Genomic DNA, 21409 nt, shown 5'->3' on the forward strand with positions numbered 1-21409 from the left:
CGATTGAGAAGCAAAATTACACTATGATGTGGTTCAGTTCCACTTAAATATAGGGGAAAAATCCCAGTTGAAACACCCTAATGTCCATCTTTCCAAAAGTTTTTGTCCCACTTTTCAAAATTTTGTCTCTCTTTTCAAAATGTGCTGTTTTCTATTTTGATTGAATATTCATATTAATTGGTTGAAATTTCTAATAAAAACTGTTAAGATTCTGTTAGAATATTTCACAAGGAATCTCATGATACCAAATAAATGAAAATAATAAATATTTATTCGGCTTAAAAATGCATTTGAAATTGAACTTTTTCTTAAGTGTCTCTCTTTCTACAATACACCCTATCGGTGAAATCCATAAGGAACATAGAGAAAAAATTCAATTGTCCGAAGCTTAAGTCATCTGAAGGTAGCGTGCTTTCCCTGAAATCAAATTCATTAAATAAATATCTGGAATTATGTGAAGTGTGCGAAGTATGAAAGCCTTCCTCTACTCAATATTCTCTGACAAGTTTTCTATGGACACAAAGAAATAGGACAAGAAGACTCAGTCCTTCACGAATTACTAAGAAAAAAATCTTTAATAGAGAGTCTCTCATGGATATTCCAATGAAATTTATCTTGCAGAACCACGACAAGAAGCAACGCCAGAAGTTGTGTCGGAATGCACTGATTAGATCCAACAAGACCAATGAGGTGAATGCCAAGAATGGACGCCAGAAGCGTTCGGACAAGCAACACTCCAAGAATGCCAGTCGCGCCAATAACAATCGCAAGTGCTAAATTGGTACAAAAAAAAGATAAAGGCGCCCCCCATCATCCTGGCAATTTAAGAACAACTTTGGCAACATTCACACGGACTCTGGAGATAATCAGGGCATTTCCCTCCAGAGAATTTCCATGGATTTTCCCCTCTCTAGAATTTTTTTTCTCATGCCAATTTCCATCTCTCTCTCACGAGGGATTGTCTTTCACCCCCTTTTTTCTCTCTTTCTCCCAGTTGAGAGACATTTCTCGAAGAGATGGAAATTTTAAGAAAAAAAAGCAAAACTTAATTTAAAAAAAAACGTGTGAGAAAAATTATTTAGAGAAGGAACTTTCTTAGTAGATTGTCGTGTTTAGAGTTTAAAAAATAAATAAAATAACAAAGAAAAAATTGGCGAAAAAAATTTGTGTTCAAATAAAAAAAATATACAATTACATCGTTTTAATTGGAAAAAAAATGTTAACACTCTGTTAATCACACTAAAAAAAATCATAATTAAATAGATTTGTCGTGTCATATTGGAGTGAATAAGAAAGAAAAAGTTATATTACTGAAGAAAAAAAAAAACTAAAATTGGCTAGAATATGCCGTTAAGTGGAGAAAAAATGCTAAAAAAAACCTGATAAAATGATTAAAATATTCGTATTACTGTAATTATAGAGTTTAAAATATATTTCTTCTCTCACAGTGAAGCAAATATCCCTTTTAATTGATGAAGAAAACAATGCACAAATGATTTTTTCTTTCAATTAATAAGATTCTTTATATTTTTATTTTTGTATATATTCTGTCGGAAGAATTTTGCAAAAGCAAAACTCAGAGACATCTTCGACAAGAGAAACAAAATTTTATTTTAGATTTCTCTAACAAATTGTCGTGAAATGCGGTGATTATAGATGCACACAATAATAATTAAATTAAATATTAACCTTCTCAAACTAAAAGGTAATTTTTTCACCCTCTCACACAAAATCTTGTAAACTGTAAAAAAAAATACACTTGTATTTTTGTGTAAATAATTTTCTATTAGAAAAGAAGCGTTTCTAGAGTGTTCCTCATTGTTTTCTCTTTTGTTCCCTCTAGTATCTCTTAATATTAGTGATTTAGAACATCATCCTCTGTTTATTACATCTTCTCAATTCAATTTAATTGTAGATTGAACGTGAATGAAGAGCAAATAATAGTTTCTAGTGTTCAAAAAAAAAATTATAAAAATCACCCATTAAATCCCATAAAAAATGATGAATGTTGAACTAAAAACTAGCAAAGAATTGTGAATTTAACAATATGTCTGAATGTCTTGCAGAAGAACTCTTTAAACAAAAATGCACCTTTAATAAACTTCTTGACCCCAAAAAAGAAAAACCAAGAAAAAAAGCTGCAAAAACCTCCTCAATTAGATTTTGAGATAATGATAGAGTTCTTTGCTATAATGGAGAAAAAAAATCATATTTGCGTATAGCTGTGTAAAATGTATAAAGTGGTATTTATATTGCGTAATGATGAAAAAGTGAATTATAAAAAAAAATGTGGTATGCACGAGAAAAAATGCGCAAAAAAATGTGAAAATGTATGAAAAAATGCGACAAAAACATCATCTTTGATTTATTTATTAGTTGATAAATCTTGTAATTTTAAAATAATTGTCTCTTTACTGTAATCTTCTTATTATAAATTATATAAAGAAGGCAAAAAAAGGACAAAAATACACAAAAATTTTACGAAAAGAAAAAAAAATATCAATAAAGTCTGTTTTAAGTGCATGTTTGATAAAACTTACCCTCTACTAGACTCTTCATCTGTCAACAGAATACCTGTCGCTGCTTTGTTCCTTGTCCAGGCGTGAAGAACATCTCCATCTCCAGGTAAAGTTCATTTTTGTGCCTCCTTATAGTCAGTTTCATCTGAAAGGCAAAGAAATTTTCGTCAATATTCTTCAAGGCTACGTCGCTCCGAGCAAGAGTTGGCTATTTCAATAAGGAAACGCTTGTTTAATGGACCTCTTTGGTTCGAAACATCTCATAAAGACCATAAACCAATTTTATCCGATTTATTGAACCAATTGAATCATTCAAAAGCTCGCTAAAAATAGCTTAGTTTAAGACAAAATTAATTATCGGTTCATATCCGATTGGAATCGGTTTAGGCTTATCAGGATTTCCAAGACCTTTTCAACCAGCCCAAACATGACCCCCTAGAGTTGGGAAATATGCTCTCTAGGGCCTTTTTAACATTTGACCTTGAAAAATCCTTATTAGAAATACAGTGGGACCTCGATAGAGTCAACAGCTATTTTTTTACTCTACGGACTCCGATAGAATCAACTTGGACCCAAATTGACTCCGATAGAGTCAACTTTTCCATTATTATTGAATCATCAGTGTTTTGGTGTATCAATGTAAGGTTTTTAACAAAAGAAAAACAATATTATGATAAAATTCGTTTATTAACCGTGTAATCAAATTTCGACAACATTTTTTTTCGTGTTTTTTTTTTATTTTATTTTATTGATTTTATTTTTCTTATCTTTTCTCTCTTGTAAGATTTTTTGATTAAGCCCTATGGTCCCGTATGACGTCGTGTTTTCCTGTAATCACAAAAAAAAACCATTTTGGCGCTGAAACGCGAGGGGTGGGGAGGAAATAAGGGTCATAATAATAATCCCTAGGTTGACTTATTAGGGGGTCATCTGAAGACTCCAAGTAGATATCTCTAACCATTTAGTGCCCATTTTTCAAAACAAGAAGAAATTGAGAAAAAAATGGTTTTATTGCTCTTTTTGTGAAGTTGTTTAGAGCCATAGTTATGTCATAACGAAAAGAACAACTATCAATCTCTTCCTTCATACAATAGAAGTTTAAAATAAATCCTTATTAAAAACGTTAATTGCATCAGAATTTTCAACAATTAAATATCTACCGGAGCTCTTCTAAAAAAAAGCGAAAAAGAAATCTTTAAGACACAATTTCTTTATCTTATCATCGTGAATGGACCTCAATATTATCACATGGATAGTAATTTTCACTTAAGATACTTACTAATAATAAAAACATCTGTAAAATCATTCCTTAATCTTCAACTTTTGCCCAAATATACGACTTTTTTGTATCAGAGGGTGTAGAATTTATGGGTTTAGTAAATGAAATATTCTACTATCGTGTTAAATTTATCAATTATCTAGTACAAACATAAAGTAATACCCCTTTATATCAAAATTTCACATTTTAATTGATTTTTTTTCGGACTCCGATAGAGTCACCGAATCCAATGGAATCAACAGGCCTGGAAATAATTAGTTGACTCTATCGAGGTCCCACTGTAATGAAATAGAATTTTTTGTTAAAGGACGAAATTCCAGCCTACACAACTGCTAAACTAAAACATTATCCAGAAATAAAAAAAGAACGTACGAGGCGTTTTTACAAAATACCAAAATATATGGTTTTATAAAGGTTAGGAGGGCTTCGACTAACACAATAAATTTCCTCTTCATTATCCGGCAGATTGAGGGACAAAATGGCATTTAGTGCCATTCTTATTCTTAATGCTTATTCTTAGTAAAAAAAAATTAATACATAAACAGGAAGAGGAATTGGTATGGTAGGTTATTGAAATGGAGAACAAATGGGCATTCTATTGAGGCGGATTAGCTGTCTAAAATTACAAGCAGAGTGTCCAAAATTACAGTCAAATTCATCGCTATATATCATTAATTAATTTTTAAAAGTAATAAAATTAATTTTATAGAAAGCAAAAACGATAAACAACTTGTCAAGTTTCTAAACAACAGTTCTGAAAAGAGAGTAAAAAAAACTTGAATTTGAATTAAAAATATTGCACTTCAAACAAAATTTAGGACATTTTGTTGCTTATAGGCACCCTGTCCCAAATTATGAGCACTTCCCCTACCTATAGGTGAGATTCTTAACAATTTGCTTTTTATTATATATTGAAAAAATCATTTTAATTTGAATTTAATCAGTGCGTTTGAGCCTCTTTTTGAACTCTTTTAAGCCTAATGACCTCTACACATTGGGAGAAATTTTTGTCAAAAATTGCTTTTTGAAGGAAATTCCCTGCAGCATTGTAGGGGGAAACGTCAAATTTCTGCCAAAAACGCAATTTTTGACGAAAATTGCTCCCAATGTGTAGATGCCTTAATACAAAAAATTAATTATACAGATATATATATGAATAATAAATTTGGCCAGGAAGCAATATTTTGCGTCCACTGGCGTCTAAAGGCCTCTACACATTGGGAGAAATTTTCGTCAAAAATTGCATTTTTGACAGAATTTTGACGTTTTGCAGGCAATTTCCTTCAAAAAAGCAATTTTTGACGAAAATTGTTCCCAATGTGTAGACACCTTAAGTGTTGGTGACCAACCTACTCCAGAGTAAAACGTTGGAAAACTCCTTCTCAGGTTTTATAAGCCATCTGCATCATTAAAGAAAAAAATCTTCCTGACCACAAAACAAGAAAGAATATTAAATCAAAATAAAGCATGACTACGGCGCCAAAAAGGTTTGGATAAGCCGCCGTTTCTCTTCTCTGGGAAGTTCAACAAAGAGGGAGTTGTGAAGAATGCGGCTCCTCGATCTCGGCACGGCGAGGCACGAAGACCTAACAGAAGGACCCGGCACAAGGAACTCCGTCATGTAACCAGGCCGGCGACTTTTAAGTATTTATTAGTATTGTCAGAAAAATTACTTCTATTTTTGGCTGTTTTTGTCCCTATCGTCCACAGACGTAAAAAAAAGAAACTGTCGAATCCCACATTGTTAGATTTACTGTTACTTATGAGACTATCAATGTTTTTTTGTTTATAGTGCAATTAAATGTCTCGTCCTTAAAGGTTTAACTTTAAACAGCCTCTTTTAGCATAATGGAGGTAAAATCGTAAGGAAACTTTTTGAGACATTCTAGGATGGAGCTATTGCTGGACTTATGTTATGGCCAGCTTGCAGAAATCATAAATTTTTTCATAAGACATATTTTCAAAAAATCTCCGAAAATGTGAATGCAGTTTTGTTATGTTTCTAAATCTGAGATGAAATTCTCAAACGTAGTCACAACTACTGCTTCCTGTCTATTTCGTTTTTCGATTGCCTGGGGGTAAATTCTGTAACTTTGTGAGAACGTGAGAAGTGCTAAAAATGAGAAAATACCGAAACTTGTCACTCAAGTGTGATTTTCCAATCCCATTTTTGTGACATTTCTCACGATATTTTCGTGATACTTCTCACAAAATGATGGTACAGTGACTTAAAAAGTAATTCGGAGTACAAAGTGGTCGATTTTTTTTTGTAAGTGTCACTGATGACCAACTCGCGAAAATTAGAGAATTTACCCCCTGGTTAACTCTTTCGTCTCTTTTGGGACTGTGAATACCCAAAGCAGCATATGAAAGTTCTGTGAAAAACAATCTTTTTTAATTATTCAGAATTGATAAAAATCCGATTCTTGTGGATGATTACAAACTATAAAGATGTCCAAATGTAAGATATTTTTTGTAGGACCTCAATTAATTCCTGAGCTTACATATTTTTGATTAAAAAATGATGAAATTGGCTTGCATTGCAGCATATGCTTCGGTCCGGAAAGAGTTAATTGGAAATTTAGACATGGCCAAAACCAATGATCTCGTAAATGTACAAGGTATAACACTTAACTTTGTATTAATCCGAGACACTTTACTTCGCTTTAACTCTTTCCGGACCGCAGCATATATGCTGCAAGCCAATTTCACAATTTTTAATCAAAAATATCTAAGCTCAGGAAATAATTGAGATCCTACAAAAAATATCTTACATTTGGACATCCTTATAGTTTGTAATCATCCACAAGAATCGGATTTTTATCAGTTCTGAATAATTAAAAAAAACATTGTTTTTCATAGAATATTCATATGCTTCTTTGGGTACTACAGTCCCAAAAGAGACGAAAGAGTTAAGCAGTGAGGCAAAATTGTCTTTATTATTATCCTTATTATCCTATAACCAGGGGGCCAATTTTTGAAAACTCTCATTCGCACCCGAGAGCTCTTTAGTGGCCGAGAGAAATCAACGGCTAAAACATTTTTGGTATATAAGTACTTTGGTAAAAACGGTAAGTAAAAAAATGTTAGAATGATAAGAAAACTGTAAGTTTGGTAAGTAAAAAATCAAAATTGGTAAATAAAAAAGAAAAATTTGGTTAGTAAAAAATTAAAATTAGTAAGGAAAAAAATCAAAAATGGTACAAATGGCACAAGTTTTGTAACTTCCCAAAAATCCTTTGCCCAGGAAATTTGCGTTTGCCCCATATGGTGAAACTAATAATTTCTCAAAAAACGGAAAATTTTCCTTTGGCCTAACAGGCGATACTGATATGATAACTTTCCAAAACATAGAAAATTTCCCTATCTCAAAGGGCGAAACACGTGAATTCCCAAAACACAGAAAATTTCACTATTCCCCAAAAGGCAGATCTAATAACTTTCCAAAAAAAAAAAAAAACAGAAAACTTTGCCCTAACAGGCATATACTGATTTTTTTACTTACCAGTTTAGATTTTCTTTTGTTTTCTCTACTTACCACTACTTACCAATTTTGATTTTTTTCTTACCTAGAATTTTTTACTTACCACTTTTGATTATTTTACTTACCATAATGTTTAATTTTTTACATACCAATTTTGATGTTTTACTTACCAATTTTGATTTTTTTCTTACAAAATTTGATTCTTTTAATTGCCATTTTACAAAAATACATCATTCTACTGCAGCCGTAATCAACTCGCACACCCTGCAAATTCAAATCCTTCTGTAACGACTCCTTTATAACATAAAGTCCTTGTTGCACGTACTCAAGAATCTGCGAGGTGTGCGAGTGGATTTCTCTCGGCCACTAAAGAGCTCGCGGGTGCGAGTGAGAATTTCAAAAATTATCCCTCATGTCAAAAACTTATCTGAAATTGATATTTTTACAAATCATAAAATTTCTCCTAATTTATTCAGTATAACTGTAAATTTTGCTATATTTCGTGCGCGAACTTTATTAGGTTTACTGGCTAATTTTTACTTTTTTTACTCATCAAAAAGTTTATTTTTTTATTTGCTGAGTTTCTTTAGAAGCTAATTTTTAGTTTCCGATTATTATTTTTTTCCTACTTAAAAAAAAACAAGTCTTAATGCCCATCACACAATAACTTTTGTTTTGTAAACATGTTTTTGATTTTTCCATGAGAGTGAATGAAATCTAGGTCTAGTCATCTCGCTCGCTCTTATATGCAATTTTGAAAATATGTTTACAAACAAAAGTTATTGTGTGATGGGCATAAATATTTTTGTTTTGAGGAGAGATTAATTATGCCCAACGGACAATTAATCTTTATTTTATAAATATATTTTTGACCATTCAGAGAAAATGAGAAAGATCTAGATCTAGTCATCCCGCTCACTCTCATAGGAAATTTTGAAAATGTTTACAAACAAAAGTTATTTTGCGCATAATAACCAAATATCCAGCGCGCAATAACTTTTGTTTAGTAAACATGTTTTTGACATTTCAATGAGGGTGAGTGAGATCTAAATCTAGTCATCTCGTTCACTCTCACAAGCAGTTTCGAAAAAAATATTTACAAAACAAAATGAGTTGTTTGTTTTTAAATTAATTTTTTTTTTAATTCGGGTTTTCTACACATGGCTCTTCGTTATCCGGCTGACTGGGGGACAAAATGACATTTAGGTTTTTTGAATGATCAACGGTTTTTCTATTTTGTGCTGTGTGAATTTATTTTCTGTCTGACAAAGAACAAGAGAATTTTCTTCCTGGTATGCTTATGTTTCATTTTTTTATCACAATTATGTATTAAAAACTTCGATACAATGTTAATAATACTTTAATTCACTCTGGAGAAACTTCATGTTTAGTATAAATAATTTTGAATACATCAACCGCCAGTGTTTGGCAGCTGTCACCCGGATAGCGAAGTGCCGGATAACGAAGAGCTGAGTGTATTGGGTTTTTCGAGTTTTTCTTCTATCCTTAATCTGCAAAAAAAAATTTCACAAAATCGTGCGCAAATTGTCTAAAAGTTTTAGCGCGTACGGAGCGTAATTTGTTCGGCGCAGGACTCCACTGTTAATGTTTCCAATTCACTTTGTTTGTTTTGAGAGTTTTGTCAGCTAGACACGGAAACACAAAAAGACCCTTATTCTCCACTAAAGAGGAAGTGAAATCGCAGGAAGTGAGTACCATTGGAATTCCCTGGAAGTCCCAAATACGTGAAAATCACAGGAAGAAAATTCCTCCCTTTAAAACAGGTAGACAAAAAAGGTGATAAAAAAATGGAAAACCTCCCGCGACGAATCATAAAGGAAACTCAACGACTGATGCAGGAGCCTGTACCTGGAATCTCAGCCATTCCCGATGAGACAAATGCCAGGTACTTCCATGTGGTTGTAGCTGGACCAAAAGATTCTCCGTTTGAGGGTGGAAACTTCAAATTGGAACTCTTTCTACCGGAAGAGTATCCACTGTCAGCCCCCAAAGTTCGCTTCATCACACGAATCTATCATCCCAATATCGATCGTCTGGGACGGATTTGTCTGGATATCCTGAAGGATAAATGGAGTCCTGCACTGCAGATTCGTACAGTACTCCTGTCCATTCAGGCATTACTCAGTGCACCAAATCCCGATGATCCTCTGGCCAATGATGTGGCTGAATTGTGGAAGATGAATGAGGTGGCTGCTATCCAGAATGCACGTGACTGGACACGGAAGTATGCTTCAGCTTAGAGACAATATAAACAGAGGATTTTGTAGAGAATTGTCCAGAGACTGGGGGGATAACAATCTTTTTTTGGGGGGTTATTTTTTGTTAAAATGCGCTGTGCACTTTTTGGCTCAAATTCACATGGAATTTCATGATATATCGCCACAGGGGCGAAAGGATATTGAAGTATTTTTAACAATAAATCACGTTTAGAAGGTTTTCTTTTGGTGTTTTCAGTGTCTTGGCCAGGATGTTCTTAAGAAAATTTCTGGGGTTTTTTTTTTTTAATAAAGAAAAAGAAAAACCGCCAGACAATTGATAGGTTTCTAGATGATTCATATTTTGACAACACGGGAGTGAAATTTTTGGTTATCGTAAGAAAAACGGGATTTTCATCAGGAAATAGTCATGGTAAGTGGTAAATTTGATGGGAATCTTTTAGATGAAGCTCAATACTATCAGAATTCAATGAATGGAACAAATTTCCTTCAGCACGGACGCTTAAAAGTGAGGACGACTGAGGAAGAAGCTGCTCGGAAGAAATTGGAGCAGGATGAGAAGCTGAAGGCTTACAAGGCAGCAATGAAGCGAATTCAGGAGAAAAGGAGTACCCAGGAATTGGATAAAGAGATGATGGAACTCACACGAAAGCTTCTCAGTAGCAATCCTGACATCTACACTCTTTGGAACATCAGAAGGGAATGTTTTCACGCACTGAGGGATTCCCTGACTGAAGAAGAGCTCAAAGATCTCCATGCAGGAGATCTTCTATTCACCGAGCAGTGCCTTCAGGTCAATCCAAAGTCATACGGAGCATGGCACCATCGTGGATGGGTCTTGGAAAATCGCTCAGATCCAGATTGGAAGAAGGAAGTTGATCTCTGTACCAGGTATCTCAAGATAGATGAGAGAAACTTCCACTGCTGGCAATATCGAAGATATGTGGCTGAGAAAGCAGGAGTAACGCCAGAGAGTGAACTCCTCTTCTGCACCCAAAAAATCCAACAGAATTTCTCCAATTATTCCTCCTGGCACTATCGCAGCAAACTTCTGCCTCTGCTCTTTCCCCATGAGACTGATCCCCAGAGAGCCATTTGTGAAGAGAAATTGAGGAGCGAGCTGGAACTCGTGCTGACAGCTGCTTTCACAGATCCAAAGGACAGCAGTGCTTGGTTCTATCAGAGATGGCTTTTGGGCTACTCAGAGCTTCCCCTGGACCTGGCTGCATTCCGCCAATCGGGCAATTTAGCCACTGTGGCTTTCACAAAAGCTATTAACCTTCACGAGTGTCAACTTTCTGGGGATTTCCTGCCACTCGGAAATGTGGCAGAATGGAAATCAACTTCTGGAAGCATTTATGATAACACCTGGGTCAAGAGCATCCCTGAAGACTCTCCCAGCACTGACGACTGCAAGGCGAACAGGGAGCTTGTCTTTCAGGATGAATCCAATCAGGAGTACCGAATGGAAGTTAGAAAGGCCAAAGGAGGATTTGTGGGCGTCAAACTTCCAAAATTTGAGCACATTTTTGGCAAAGTCGTAGTGAATCACCTGAAAGAGCAGCTGGATTCTTGCAATCAACTCTTGGAATTCGAACCAGACAGCAAGTGGACCCTCCTGACAGCTGCCCTTCTCATGAGAGCCATCGACAGGAAGACCTATCATGCCAGAGCTCTGGAATTTCTCAGGAAACTCCAAACCGTGGATTCCCTACGCAGTGGCTACTACAAGGACCTTGCAAGCAAATGGGCTGTAGAGCAGGTGATAGAAAAATGGATGGAAGCTGGGAACTTTGAAGCACCCATTGATCTCTCATCCTTACAAATCACAACGATTCCCTACGAACAATTTATGAGTGTGGCAAGTGAAATTAATTTGGCAGAAAACCAGCTACAGGATAGGTCTCTGGCAAAACTAGTAGCTCTGCAGAACTGCAAAATTCTCAATCTGAGGAGCAATCCCGTTGGGAAGGAAGCGATTGAAACCCTCTGTGAAAAATTAAGGAATACCACGATCCTCTCGGATTTCTCCTAATTCTTCGGGTTTTTTTTGGTAAGAATAAATCCTATCTTATACAAATATTTGCGGATCTATTGTATTATTCCCAAAGATTATTTTTCCTGGACTAGACCCTTCCTGGGCATTTTTTTTATTAAGATTTCTTAAGTAAAAAAAAACTAACTTACCAATGAGAAAAATCCATTGCAACCAGGGCCCAATTATCACGGTTATTTAGTAGAATATATTAATATTAGTGGTAAATTGTCTATTGATAACATCGATAACATAATAAAATTCAATAAAGCTTTTTTATTTGAGATTTTTCACAATTTTTCGCACGATAGAAAAATCCAGAAAAATTTTGCAGTTTTGTTTTCAAAGCAAACTCGTCTAAAAGTGATTCACTCTTGAATCGGGAAACCGCAGATGGCACTGAGTGCATTGTTTTGTTGGGTGTTCATAGAAAACTTTGGCTTTTTTCTTGGTGTTTTTTCTGGAAAATAAAAGAGTTTTGCAATGGATCTGCAGGAACTTGATAAGGAGGCTAAGGAGCTAGCTATAAGGAATGTGAAGAACATGCTCCAGCGCTCGGGGCAGCTTGAGAAAGTTGATCAGTATCGCAATAGGATATCAAGGAAGAAGGCTTCTGTGGAGTCGCAGCTGAAGACTGCAATGCAGAACCAGTTGGATGGTGTGAGAGTTGGACTGAAGCAACTAGAGTCATGTCTAGCCAATATTGAAGATATCAAAGTCAGGTACGATAGCACGAAAAAAAATATTCAGAGAGTAGGAATGAATGTATTCTTGTTAGGTGTGATTCCTTCATAATCACACCTATTGTAATCCTCGGATTTTCTCAAAGTGCTCAGATCAAACTGAAATTCACAGGGTATATGTTTCGAACATTCCCTGATGCCGAAAATCATAAGCCGGCAATTTCGGGTCCGGCCGGAATTCCGGTAGGTTGTCCGGCAGTCCGTAGTACGCAATATCGTCAGTTAAATCAGCATTTGTCGTAACTTTCTTTGATCAACTTTTCAGGACACGAAATTTTTAGTCCAGCTTTTTTTTTCTTAAAAATGAGCCCCGAATGCGATACTTTTGAGTCAAAATAATAAAATGGCACTAATAAATTGTAAGTTAACTCGAAAACAGCTTTATAAAATGATTTAAAAACTGAGATATTGAGATTTATGTCCGATGAAACACAATATATTATAGATAGAATATTTTATTGAGCTACTTTTTGTACATTTACAAAATAATTACATTGTACAGTAGACTCTCTCTCAAATGGGCATTTGGGGCGAAATATCATCCGGTTTATCGATAGATTTAGGCGTCAAAGTCTTTGTAAATTCCACAAAAAGCGCTCAATTATAAAGGATCACGATAAAATAGGAAGAACTACAGCGAATTTGAGCGAATTAGCTTGAAAATTAAATGTGAAAATTGTCAACAACATTTTTCGCCCGATTGAGTGAGAGTCTACTGTAAGTGTTCCAAATCATTGATTTGCTTCAACTTTAATAAATTAAGCACGAGGTAAAATGGTGCTTAATGATTTAATGTGAGACAGATATGTATTTTATACAAATGATACTGTTTAAAGTGCTACTTGACTTACAATCGAATGGTCGGAGGTTTTGCATTGCAGAAGAAAGTTATCTTTAATCTTAGAAATTTGGTTTTGCAAAAGAGGAATTTTGGCAATCTCATGAAGTTTGATTGTAGAGAAGTCCCATGATTTTTTTTAGATAATTTTTTAGAATTTATTTTGAATAATTTGAAGCTTCTTTTTGTGCGTCCTAGCACAGACGTCCCAGATGGGACAACCGTAGGTACAGAAGAATACTGCGTACAATAGCAATATATAATAACTTTAGTGGGAGAGAGTTTCTATTTTCTATTGATCAAAGGGTAAAGTATTTTCAGTGTCTTTAATGACTTTATTTGTAGTGTAGTTAATATGATCTTTGAACGTTAACTTAGGATGAAACACAATAAAATTTTATCGTAACTTACATCGTTTATAAAGCCGTAACTTTCAATGTATAGAGATCTTGGGAAGTTACGACAATTTTCAAAAATGCATTATATCAATTTCAATGATTTTAGTCATAATAAGCACCTTTATTTGACTAAATTAATCAATTAAACTCTTATCCCTCTCCCTAAAAGTTTTATTTCATAAATTTTATTGAATGAATTGCGCCGTGTCGCTTGTTTTATTTTGAATTGATGACAGATGGGCAAGGTTTCTCACAAATATTGAATTAAAATGATTTAATGTTGTATTATTCGCACTGTCTTTGGATATTTGGAAGAGTTTGTGAACGTTTATTGAGAAATATTACATTTTTACTGCAAATTACAAGCCACGCGCACGCTAGTGAGCAAAAGAAGATACGGCAAATGCTGATTACTGAAAATTTTGTATGAACATTTGTTGTAACTTCCCCAAAAATGGAAGTTACGACAAATTCTGATAAATTTTTCTTAATAAAGAGCACTTACGATAATTTTTGCTTAAAATAATTTTTAAGTTTCTGTTTCTCATATGCGTTTAATAAACAAAATTACGCCGATTCTAAATATGTATATATCTCAAAATCGCAAAAATGAAGTTACGATAAATGCTAATTTAACTGACGAATATCTCTAGTTTGGAAAGTGATATTTTCAAATTTTTTTTTAATATATCTACTCGCGCGTACGACAATTTCTGTACTATTAGTTTTTTTTTTTTTTGAAAAACCAGTTCTAAACCGGTTAAAATCACGTTTTGTGGTTTATGTTGTAGTTAAAAAAATTTAGACCGATTTAAAAAAAAAATTAAGACATTCGTCGAACAGTTCTCGAGATATTTCACTTTAAAAAGATTTCAATTTTAAGAAAATTTTCTAATACAGTAGAACCCCGCTATAGGCCATCGCACTTTATAGTCCACAATTTATCGACCGTTGATTTCAAAACACTTATTTTAAGTTAGGTTATGTTTTTTAGTACGCGACATGCAATGTTGTCATAATTATTTTAATATTTTTGGCAAACTTTATTGAGTAGTTGCGATAATTGTGATACATAATGAAGAGAGCGAGTACAAGTACCACAATCGCAAAGAAAGTGGAAGCCGTCGAGCAATTTCTATACTAAAGTCGTTGATAGTAGACTCTCGCTAATTCGGCTCTTCTAAGATCGGGCTATTTTTTTAATTCGGGTGCAAGTTAAACTCAAAAAAAGTTTGTTGACATTTTTTAAGTTTGATTATGATTATCAAATGAAGCAAATATGCTAAAATTTGCCATGGTTTGTCTTAGTTCTGATGTGTTTTTGCATTATTAAGAAGCTTTCATGAAATTTACCATAAATATGAGTATATAAACTCGATATGTGTATGCAGATTAATAAAAAAAATCGTTGCATTTCAAAAAATAAGTCGCCCGAATTTCTCTCTAATTCGGGTGACATTTCGGTCCCAAATGCCCGAATTTGAGAGAGTACTGTATATAGCACTCTCCCTCTCTCTCTCTCTCTCTCTCTCTCTAATGAGTCTATTCGAAGATTGTAAGGTGACATAAGGGAAACTGGGGCACCACCAAACACGGGGTACCACCAAACGCTGCGATTTTTTAATCGGATATTCGACTTCAGAGGTTAAGACATATAGGAATTTATAGGTACTATAGGGATGCTTGTCCACTGAAGGAATGGTCGAGATAGTCCAAGTAGTTTAGAAATAAAAATTAGTGTTTGGTGGTACCCCGTGTTTGGTGGTACCCCGTGTTTGGTGGTACCCCGTGTTTGGTGGTGCCCCAGTTTCCCCTATACATTTGCGGTCCGCGATCTTTTTCGCGGATCTTCGCGAGACGCGAGTTTCTTCGCAGACTTTCTCGGGGCGCGAAATTTTTCTCGGATTTTCGCGGGGTCCGAAAATTTTCGTGGGGCACGATTTTTTTCGCGGATTTTTGCGTGAGACGTTTTTTTCGCAGATTTTTGCGGGACGCGAAATTTTCGCGGATTTTCGCGAAACGCGAATTCTTTCACGGATTTTTGCAGGGTGCGAATTTTTTCGCGGATTTTCGCGGGATGCGTAGTTTTTCGCGCACTTTCGCGGAGTGTGAATTTTTCCGCCGATTTTCTCGAGGCGCGTATTTTTTCGCGGATTTTCGCGGGGCTTGTACTTTTTCGTGGGTAATGAATATCATCGCGTATTCTTACAGGTCGCTAACAGAGGATCTAAACGGATATAAAGTTGAGGCCTCTATCTCTCATAGTTTCCGAGATAATCGGTTTAAAGTTTTTTTTTATACATTTTTATGCTTTTCTCTTCCAATTTTCCTTATTAATAACGATAGTATGTTACATACAGTTTAAGACAGGGGCCCATCAAGCATAATAAAAAGTGAAGCTGTTTTTCAATTTTCTTTGTAAAAATTTTGCATATATTGAACCGCGACTTAGACAAATTTCCTCGTAGTTCTTGTATTACTTCGGCGAGCATTATGAAATATGTATTTTTAGATAGCTTTTAATGCACGATTTCGAAATATCTCAGACTGATAAGTCAATTCTATTTAGGAAAAACTTGCCTTGGAAAAAATAGTCTTCAGTGTATCTATGCAAAAACGTATGGAAAAATGAAATGTTGATAGGCCCCTGGTTTAAGAATTATTAAACGAAATTTGCATTATTTATGTATAAAATATCGTTCGGGTTTGCCACAATCCAAATTTGCAATGAAGGTATCACACCTCTATAAGTTGATCTAGGCTTATCACTGGCATTTTTTTTAGGATGAAGGAAGTTGAGGATCTTCTGTCTACAGTCCCAGAGATCAATGATGCCTTGGATCCTGTACGTGATGAGAATACCAAACATTCCCAGTACGCAACAGCCATGGAGAATCTTAAGCATATCTTCACTGTGCAATCGAGTGTCTCAAAGACTATGCAGTGGATTGAAGAGGATAAATTGCTCCATGCTCACCAGTGTCTGTCTGATTTGGAGAACTCCCGGGATGACCTGTTGTTTGAGCTGCACAAACTTCCAAAGCAGTATGTGCATGATAAGATAACGCTGAAGAGGTATTTTGAGAAGGTGGAGACTGTTTCCCAGGAGCTGGAACGGAAGATTCGCTTGATACTCAATAGGGCACTAAATACTGTCCGGAAGGAGCCGACGGTGATAGTGACAGCACTGAGGATAATAGAGCGTGAAGAGAAGAGTGATCAGTTTGCCATTGCGCAGCAGAAGCAGACGGGCTTTATGCCTCCGGGAAGACCCAAACAATGGCGGAAAATGGCAATGGAAGTGCTCAATAAATCGGTGGTTCAGAGAATTGAAGGATCGATGCTGGAAGAGCGAACGGACAATAAGCTGTGGCTAGTGAGAAATTTAGAAATTACTCGGCAATTCATGCAGGAAGATCTCAGAGTAGTGAAATCTCTCTGTGTTCCTTGCTTCCCGCCTCACTACGATATTTTCAATGAGTACGTAAAAATGTACCATTCGGCCTTGTCGAAATCCTTGGAGGAGATTGTAATGCAAGGTTTAGAGGGAAATGAGTACGTATCGATTTTGTCTTGGATCACAAACACCTATACTGGAGCTGAATTGATGGCTCATCCGGAACTCCGTGTAGACTTGTCCATAGTTGGACCACTGATAAAACCTGAGCTCCTGAAGCAAATGGAGACGGAATATCTGAAAACCATGGAGAGAAATTATGAGGAATGGATGACAAAGACACTGGAGACTGAAAAGCAGGATTGGCAGAATGGATCACCGCCAGATGAGGAGGATCAAGAGAAATATTATCATACTTCAGCTCCTGTTATTATATTCCAGATGATTGATCAAAATCTCCAAGTGACCAATACCATTCATGCTGAATTGACCTTCAATGCCTTGGTTCTAAGTGTCCAGCAAGTTGTGATCTACGGAAGGAAATACCGTGTGGGAATATTTGAGTTCAAGGAGGCACATTTCCGGGACAGAAGTCGAGCTCCCTATTTCACTCAGCACATGATTACCATTGTTAACAATTGTCAGCAGATGATTGAACTGGCGCATCAAATGAAGCAGCTGTACTGGCCAAAATCTCGCACAGATCGCTATGAACACTTTGAGGAACTCACGAGTACGTTCCAGCAACTACGCGATGAAGCAGCATCATTTCTGCTAGAGGAAGCTTTCTTGGACCTCGAAGTGCACTTCAATGAACTCTTCACTGCGAAATGGACAGGATCCAATGTCACTGTGGAAACCATCTGTGCCACTTTAGCTGACTACTTCAATGACTACAACCATCTCAGAGTCATCAATTTTGAATATGTCATCCAGGAAGCTCAGAAGATTGTCGTAAAGCGCTATCTCCGGGCTATGCTGTCCAAGAGGATCAGCAAACCACGTCAGGAATGCCATGTCCTGGCCAAGAAAATCAACGAGGAAACCAATCAACTCCGGGCTCTTTTTGACGAGACAGGATGTGGTGCCAAGGGTTCAGACTCTCCCATCAAAATCATTTCAACTCTGGCCAATCTGTTAACTTGCGATTTTGAGATGCTAGTACTGGATCTGCATACACTCTTTGCCAATTATCCGTCAATCAGTGAGGATCAACTTATGCGCCTCTTCTACATTCGCAATGACATCAAGGCTACGGAAGTGAAGGAAAAAATTCAGGATGCAATGCGATCCAGGAAAAATACGGTAAGTCATGACAAGCAAGATAGTATTTTCAAAGAGATCGTCTTCTCAGACAGATTATGGTAATTTTTATGCAAAGTATATCACAAAATATAATAAGGAATATTAAAAATATATATATCTAAAGTTAAGAAAAGTTTTTGAATTTAGATTAAATTATTTTTAAATTTTAATGCCGTTTGAATATCTCTAAAGTTCCCCAAAAATAACTTAGGAATAATGCAATCGATTTCAGGATAAAAATTACTTATTCATTCATTCATTTTCAACCGCTTATCCCTATTGCGGTCGCGGGCCCATGACATCCAAATTAGCAGCCCACGCTTGGCGATTCTCCGCCACTTCAGGAAGATGTTCGGGTTCGATCTCAAGGCATTCCAAGCCAAGGCAAGATTCTGAATTTGATTCAGCCACCTTGTCCTAGGTCTGCCTCGAGGCCGAGGTCTCCTCACAATGGCTTGCATAGCTTTTCTGGGGAATCTTTCTTCATTCATGCGTTGAACATGTCCATACCATCGAAGTTGTGATCTGTCAACCCGAAGAAGCAGCTCCTCGACTCTTAGTTCCTCACGAACGGCCACATTCCTCACTCGATCTCTACGAGTGATTCCCTTAACCGCTCGAAGGTACCTCATCTTGGCAGCTTGTACTCGCGATCTTACCCTTTCGGTCATTACCCAAATCTCATGACCATAGGTGAGAATAGGAATGAACACAGCTTTGAAAACCGATAATTTAGCCGATCGTTTAAGCTCGACCTTCCTCAGCACGCTTCCGCCAAGCTCCCTCATTACTGCAGAAGCCTGACCGATTCGCGACGAGAGTTCTGCCTCCATCGTACCATCACTCGTGAATAACACCCCGAGATACTTGAACTTCTCCACCTGTGTCAATGAGTCTCTACTAACATGTAGAGTGCATTCCACAGATTGTCGGGAAATCACCATTACCTCCGACTTATCCACGTTCACCTTCATACCTTATTATTATTGGTGATTATTATTATTACTTATTGGTTTATAATTTATTGGAACCCATTTAGACTTTTTACAGATTCCAAGACCTTTCCAACAACCCCAAATATGACCCATTTGGTTAGGAAATACGCTCTAGAATCACCTTTTACCTTGAAAATCTGTTATTAGAAATGATTAAAGGTTACTTTTATCCTAAAACATATACAAAAATGAAAGCAAATGCCAGGATGCGTTTTCGAGCAATCCCAGAAACCTTTTTTTTTTAGAGGAAGAGAAAGGGGATTTCCCAAAAAAAGAGCCTAAATCTAGGTTAAACAAAATTCCGAATAGACCAAATCCCGAAAGGGTCAAAATCCCGAATTGGCCATTAATTCCTAATGGGTCGAAATTACGAATTAGTTAGCTAGCTCGGGTCAGGGGGTCGTAGGGCCTAATTTTTTTTTAATCGAATGCTCTTAGGCTCACCTATAATATCGATGGCTTAGAATGCAAAACGAATAAGTCGCGAATGGTCAACTTTACAGGAGAGCGATTTCACATTGAGATTTCACATGTGGAGAATAGAATTTTTAAGATTTCAAACCTTTATAACTTTGGGAATAGTAAGCTTTCCGTTATAACATTCACAGGGAAGGTAGAGGGTGTCAAGGAGTACCCGAAAAGTTAAAAAACGAATTTTTCAAGAAATCGGTTTATTCGACTTAAATTCTGACAAATCGATATACTAAAATTTGAGATCGATCGATGCCATTGGGGCTGAGTTATTGAGAAAACAAAATTTGGAGGTATTCCAAAATAGCGGACGGGACCGGGGGGGGGTGGATCAGACAGACATCATCAATTTTTAGCCACCTATCGACATTTAACCTTTGCTGAAAACCGATTGTGGATATATCTTTCCGTTCTCTCTCCAGAAGTGATTATACGACGGACGAACGAACGGACGGACGACGTACACGAAAATCGATTTTTGGCGCATATGATATTCGTGATCTATGAGTGTCAAAACGTGTAAATCCAAAATTTGGGCCCGATCTGACAAGGTCGGATTTCACCTGTGACCACAAAATCTGAAATTGTAAAGAATCTCAGCTAAAAGAATGGTGGTCAGAAAAAATAACTTTTTCTGACTTCTTAGAGCAAAACATAACTGCATTTGGCTTTCGGGTAATAGGCGTTTGGCATTTTCGCCTTTGTGGGATGTGGGACGTTCAAGATTTTACATTCAAGATTTTGGCCTTTTTAAGATTCGAATTTTATTCATTTCGATCGACAAGAACAGTTTAACTTGATAAGATTCTTTACTCCCAAAACTCAACTTGAATTTTAACGTATTTCGAGTTCTAAGAACCCCGAGTTATTACACGCACAGTAAAAAAATGTGTAAAATTTTACTACTATAATAGTGCAAAATCGACCATTTTAGTTGTTTAATTTAAAAATGTTTAAAAAATGCACAAAAATTTGGTAATTTATTGTCACGTGATTGAAAATTACTACTAATTATAGTTGAAACATTTTCAACAATGTTGTTTAATTCGAAAATTTGTAAAATTTTAACACTTTAATAGTGTGAAATCGGATAAATTAATTATTTAATTGCGATTTTTGTAAAATTTCTCATTATTATAGTCATAAAAAATTTTCAACAATGTTTTGTAATTTAAAACTGTTGAAAAATACTAAAAATTAGAACTATTTATAGTATGATTATAGTTTTTCACATTATTATAGTGTGGAAAAATACACTACTTTATGGTATTTTTTGTCACATGATCAAAAATTAATACTATTATAGTGTGAAGCCTTGTGTATTTCAACCTAAGTTGTTGATTTTTTAAACAAAAGTTGTGTAATTTTTGAATTTCTATTTAAGACATATACTTCAGTCGAGATGACTTTCATTGGGAAAAATCATATAGAACATCAAATATTTATATGCATAATAAGTATATCATGATTAGAGTATTATCATCATTAGAGGGGATCCCGAGTACAGGAAAAAACATTACAAATGTATAAAAAGGCAAAAAAAAAACTAAAATAAATGAAATGAAAATTCAACAAGTTTTGAGTTTACACACAAAAATTCAACAACTCCAAAATCAACAACTTGAAATTCAACAACTTTAAATTAAACAATTTTAAATAAAACATTTTTATTCCAAATTTAACACTATAATAGTGGTGTGAAAGATTA

At 35.6% G+C, this 21409-nt stretch overlaps 3 protein-coding genes across 7 annotated transcripts in view; all 3 read left to right on the top strand.

Moving 5' to 3' along the window:
- Nucleotides 1–2149, top strand: part of LOC129804264 (tumor protein p53-inducible nuclear protein 2) — a 31206-nt gene extending 29057 nt beyond the window's left edge. For all 4 annotated transcript variants that reach the window (XM_055851413.1, XM_055851416.1, XM_055851415.1 and 1 more), the window contains one exon: nucleotides 622–2149. In XM_055851413.1, the coding sequence (XP_055707388.1) occupies nucleotides 622–777 (156 nt within the window). In that variant the 3' untranslated portion in view covers nucleotides 778–2149. The remainder of the gene's footprint in view (nucleotides 1–621) is intronic.
- Nucleotides 2150–8759: 6610 nt separating this feature from the next.
- On the top strand, nucleotides 8760–11838 carry LOC129804254 (ubiquitin-conjugating enzyme E2 N-like). 2 transcript variants are annotated; one of them, XM_055851394.1, is made up of 3 exons: nucleotides 8886–8990; nucleotides 9067–9931; nucleotides 10013–11838. In XM_055851394.1, the coding sequence occupies exons 2-3, from the start codon at nucleotides 9929–9931 to the stop codon at nucleotides 11552–11554; spliced, it is 1545 nt and encodes a 514-aa protein (XP_055707369.1). In that variant the 5' UTR covers nucleotides 8886–8990; nucleotides 9067–9928; the 3' UTR covers nucleotides 11555–11838. The 2 variants fall into 2 exon arrangements, with proteins under 2 accessions (XP_055707370.1, XP_055707369.1); XM_055851395.1 differs by lacking the exon at nucleotides 10013–11838 and having other exon boundaries at nucleotides 8760–8990; nucleotides 9067–9740.
- A 107-nt stretch (nucleotides 11839–11945) lies between these two features.
- LOC129804247 (exocyst complex component 3) lies at nucleotides 11946–18368 on the top strand. Its single transcript, XM_055851385.1, has 2 exons — nucleotides 11946–12276; nucleotides 16318–18368. The coding sequence occupies exons 1-2, from the start codon at nucleotides 12038–12040 to the stop codon at nucleotides 18296–18298; spliced, it is 2220 nt and encodes a 739-aa protein (XP_055707360.1). The 5' UTR covers nucleotides 11946–12037; the 3' UTR covers nucleotides 18299–18368.
- The last annotated feature ends 3041 nt before the right edge of the window (nucleotides 18369–21409 follow it).

Source organism: Phlebotomus papatasi, chromosome 2, assembly GCF_024763615.1.
Source record: "Phlebotomus papatasi isolate M1 chromosome 2, Ppap_2.1, whole genome shotgun sequence".
Classification (NCBI taxonomy): Eukaryota; Metazoa; Arthropoda; class Insecta; order Diptera; family Psychodidae; genus Phlebotomus; species Phlebotomus papatasi.

What these genes read in the sequence shown, in the direction of transcription:
- LOC129804247 (XM_055851385.1), top strand. Translation starts at nt 12,038, where the DNA reads ATGGATCTGCAGGAACTTGATAAGGAGGCTAAGGAGCTAGCTATAAGG. An exon ending in ATTGAAGATATCAAAGTCAG is followed by an intron (nt 12,277 to 16,317) that starts GTACGATAGCAC and finishes CATTTTTTTTAG; the next exon opens with GATGAAGGAAGTTGAGGATC.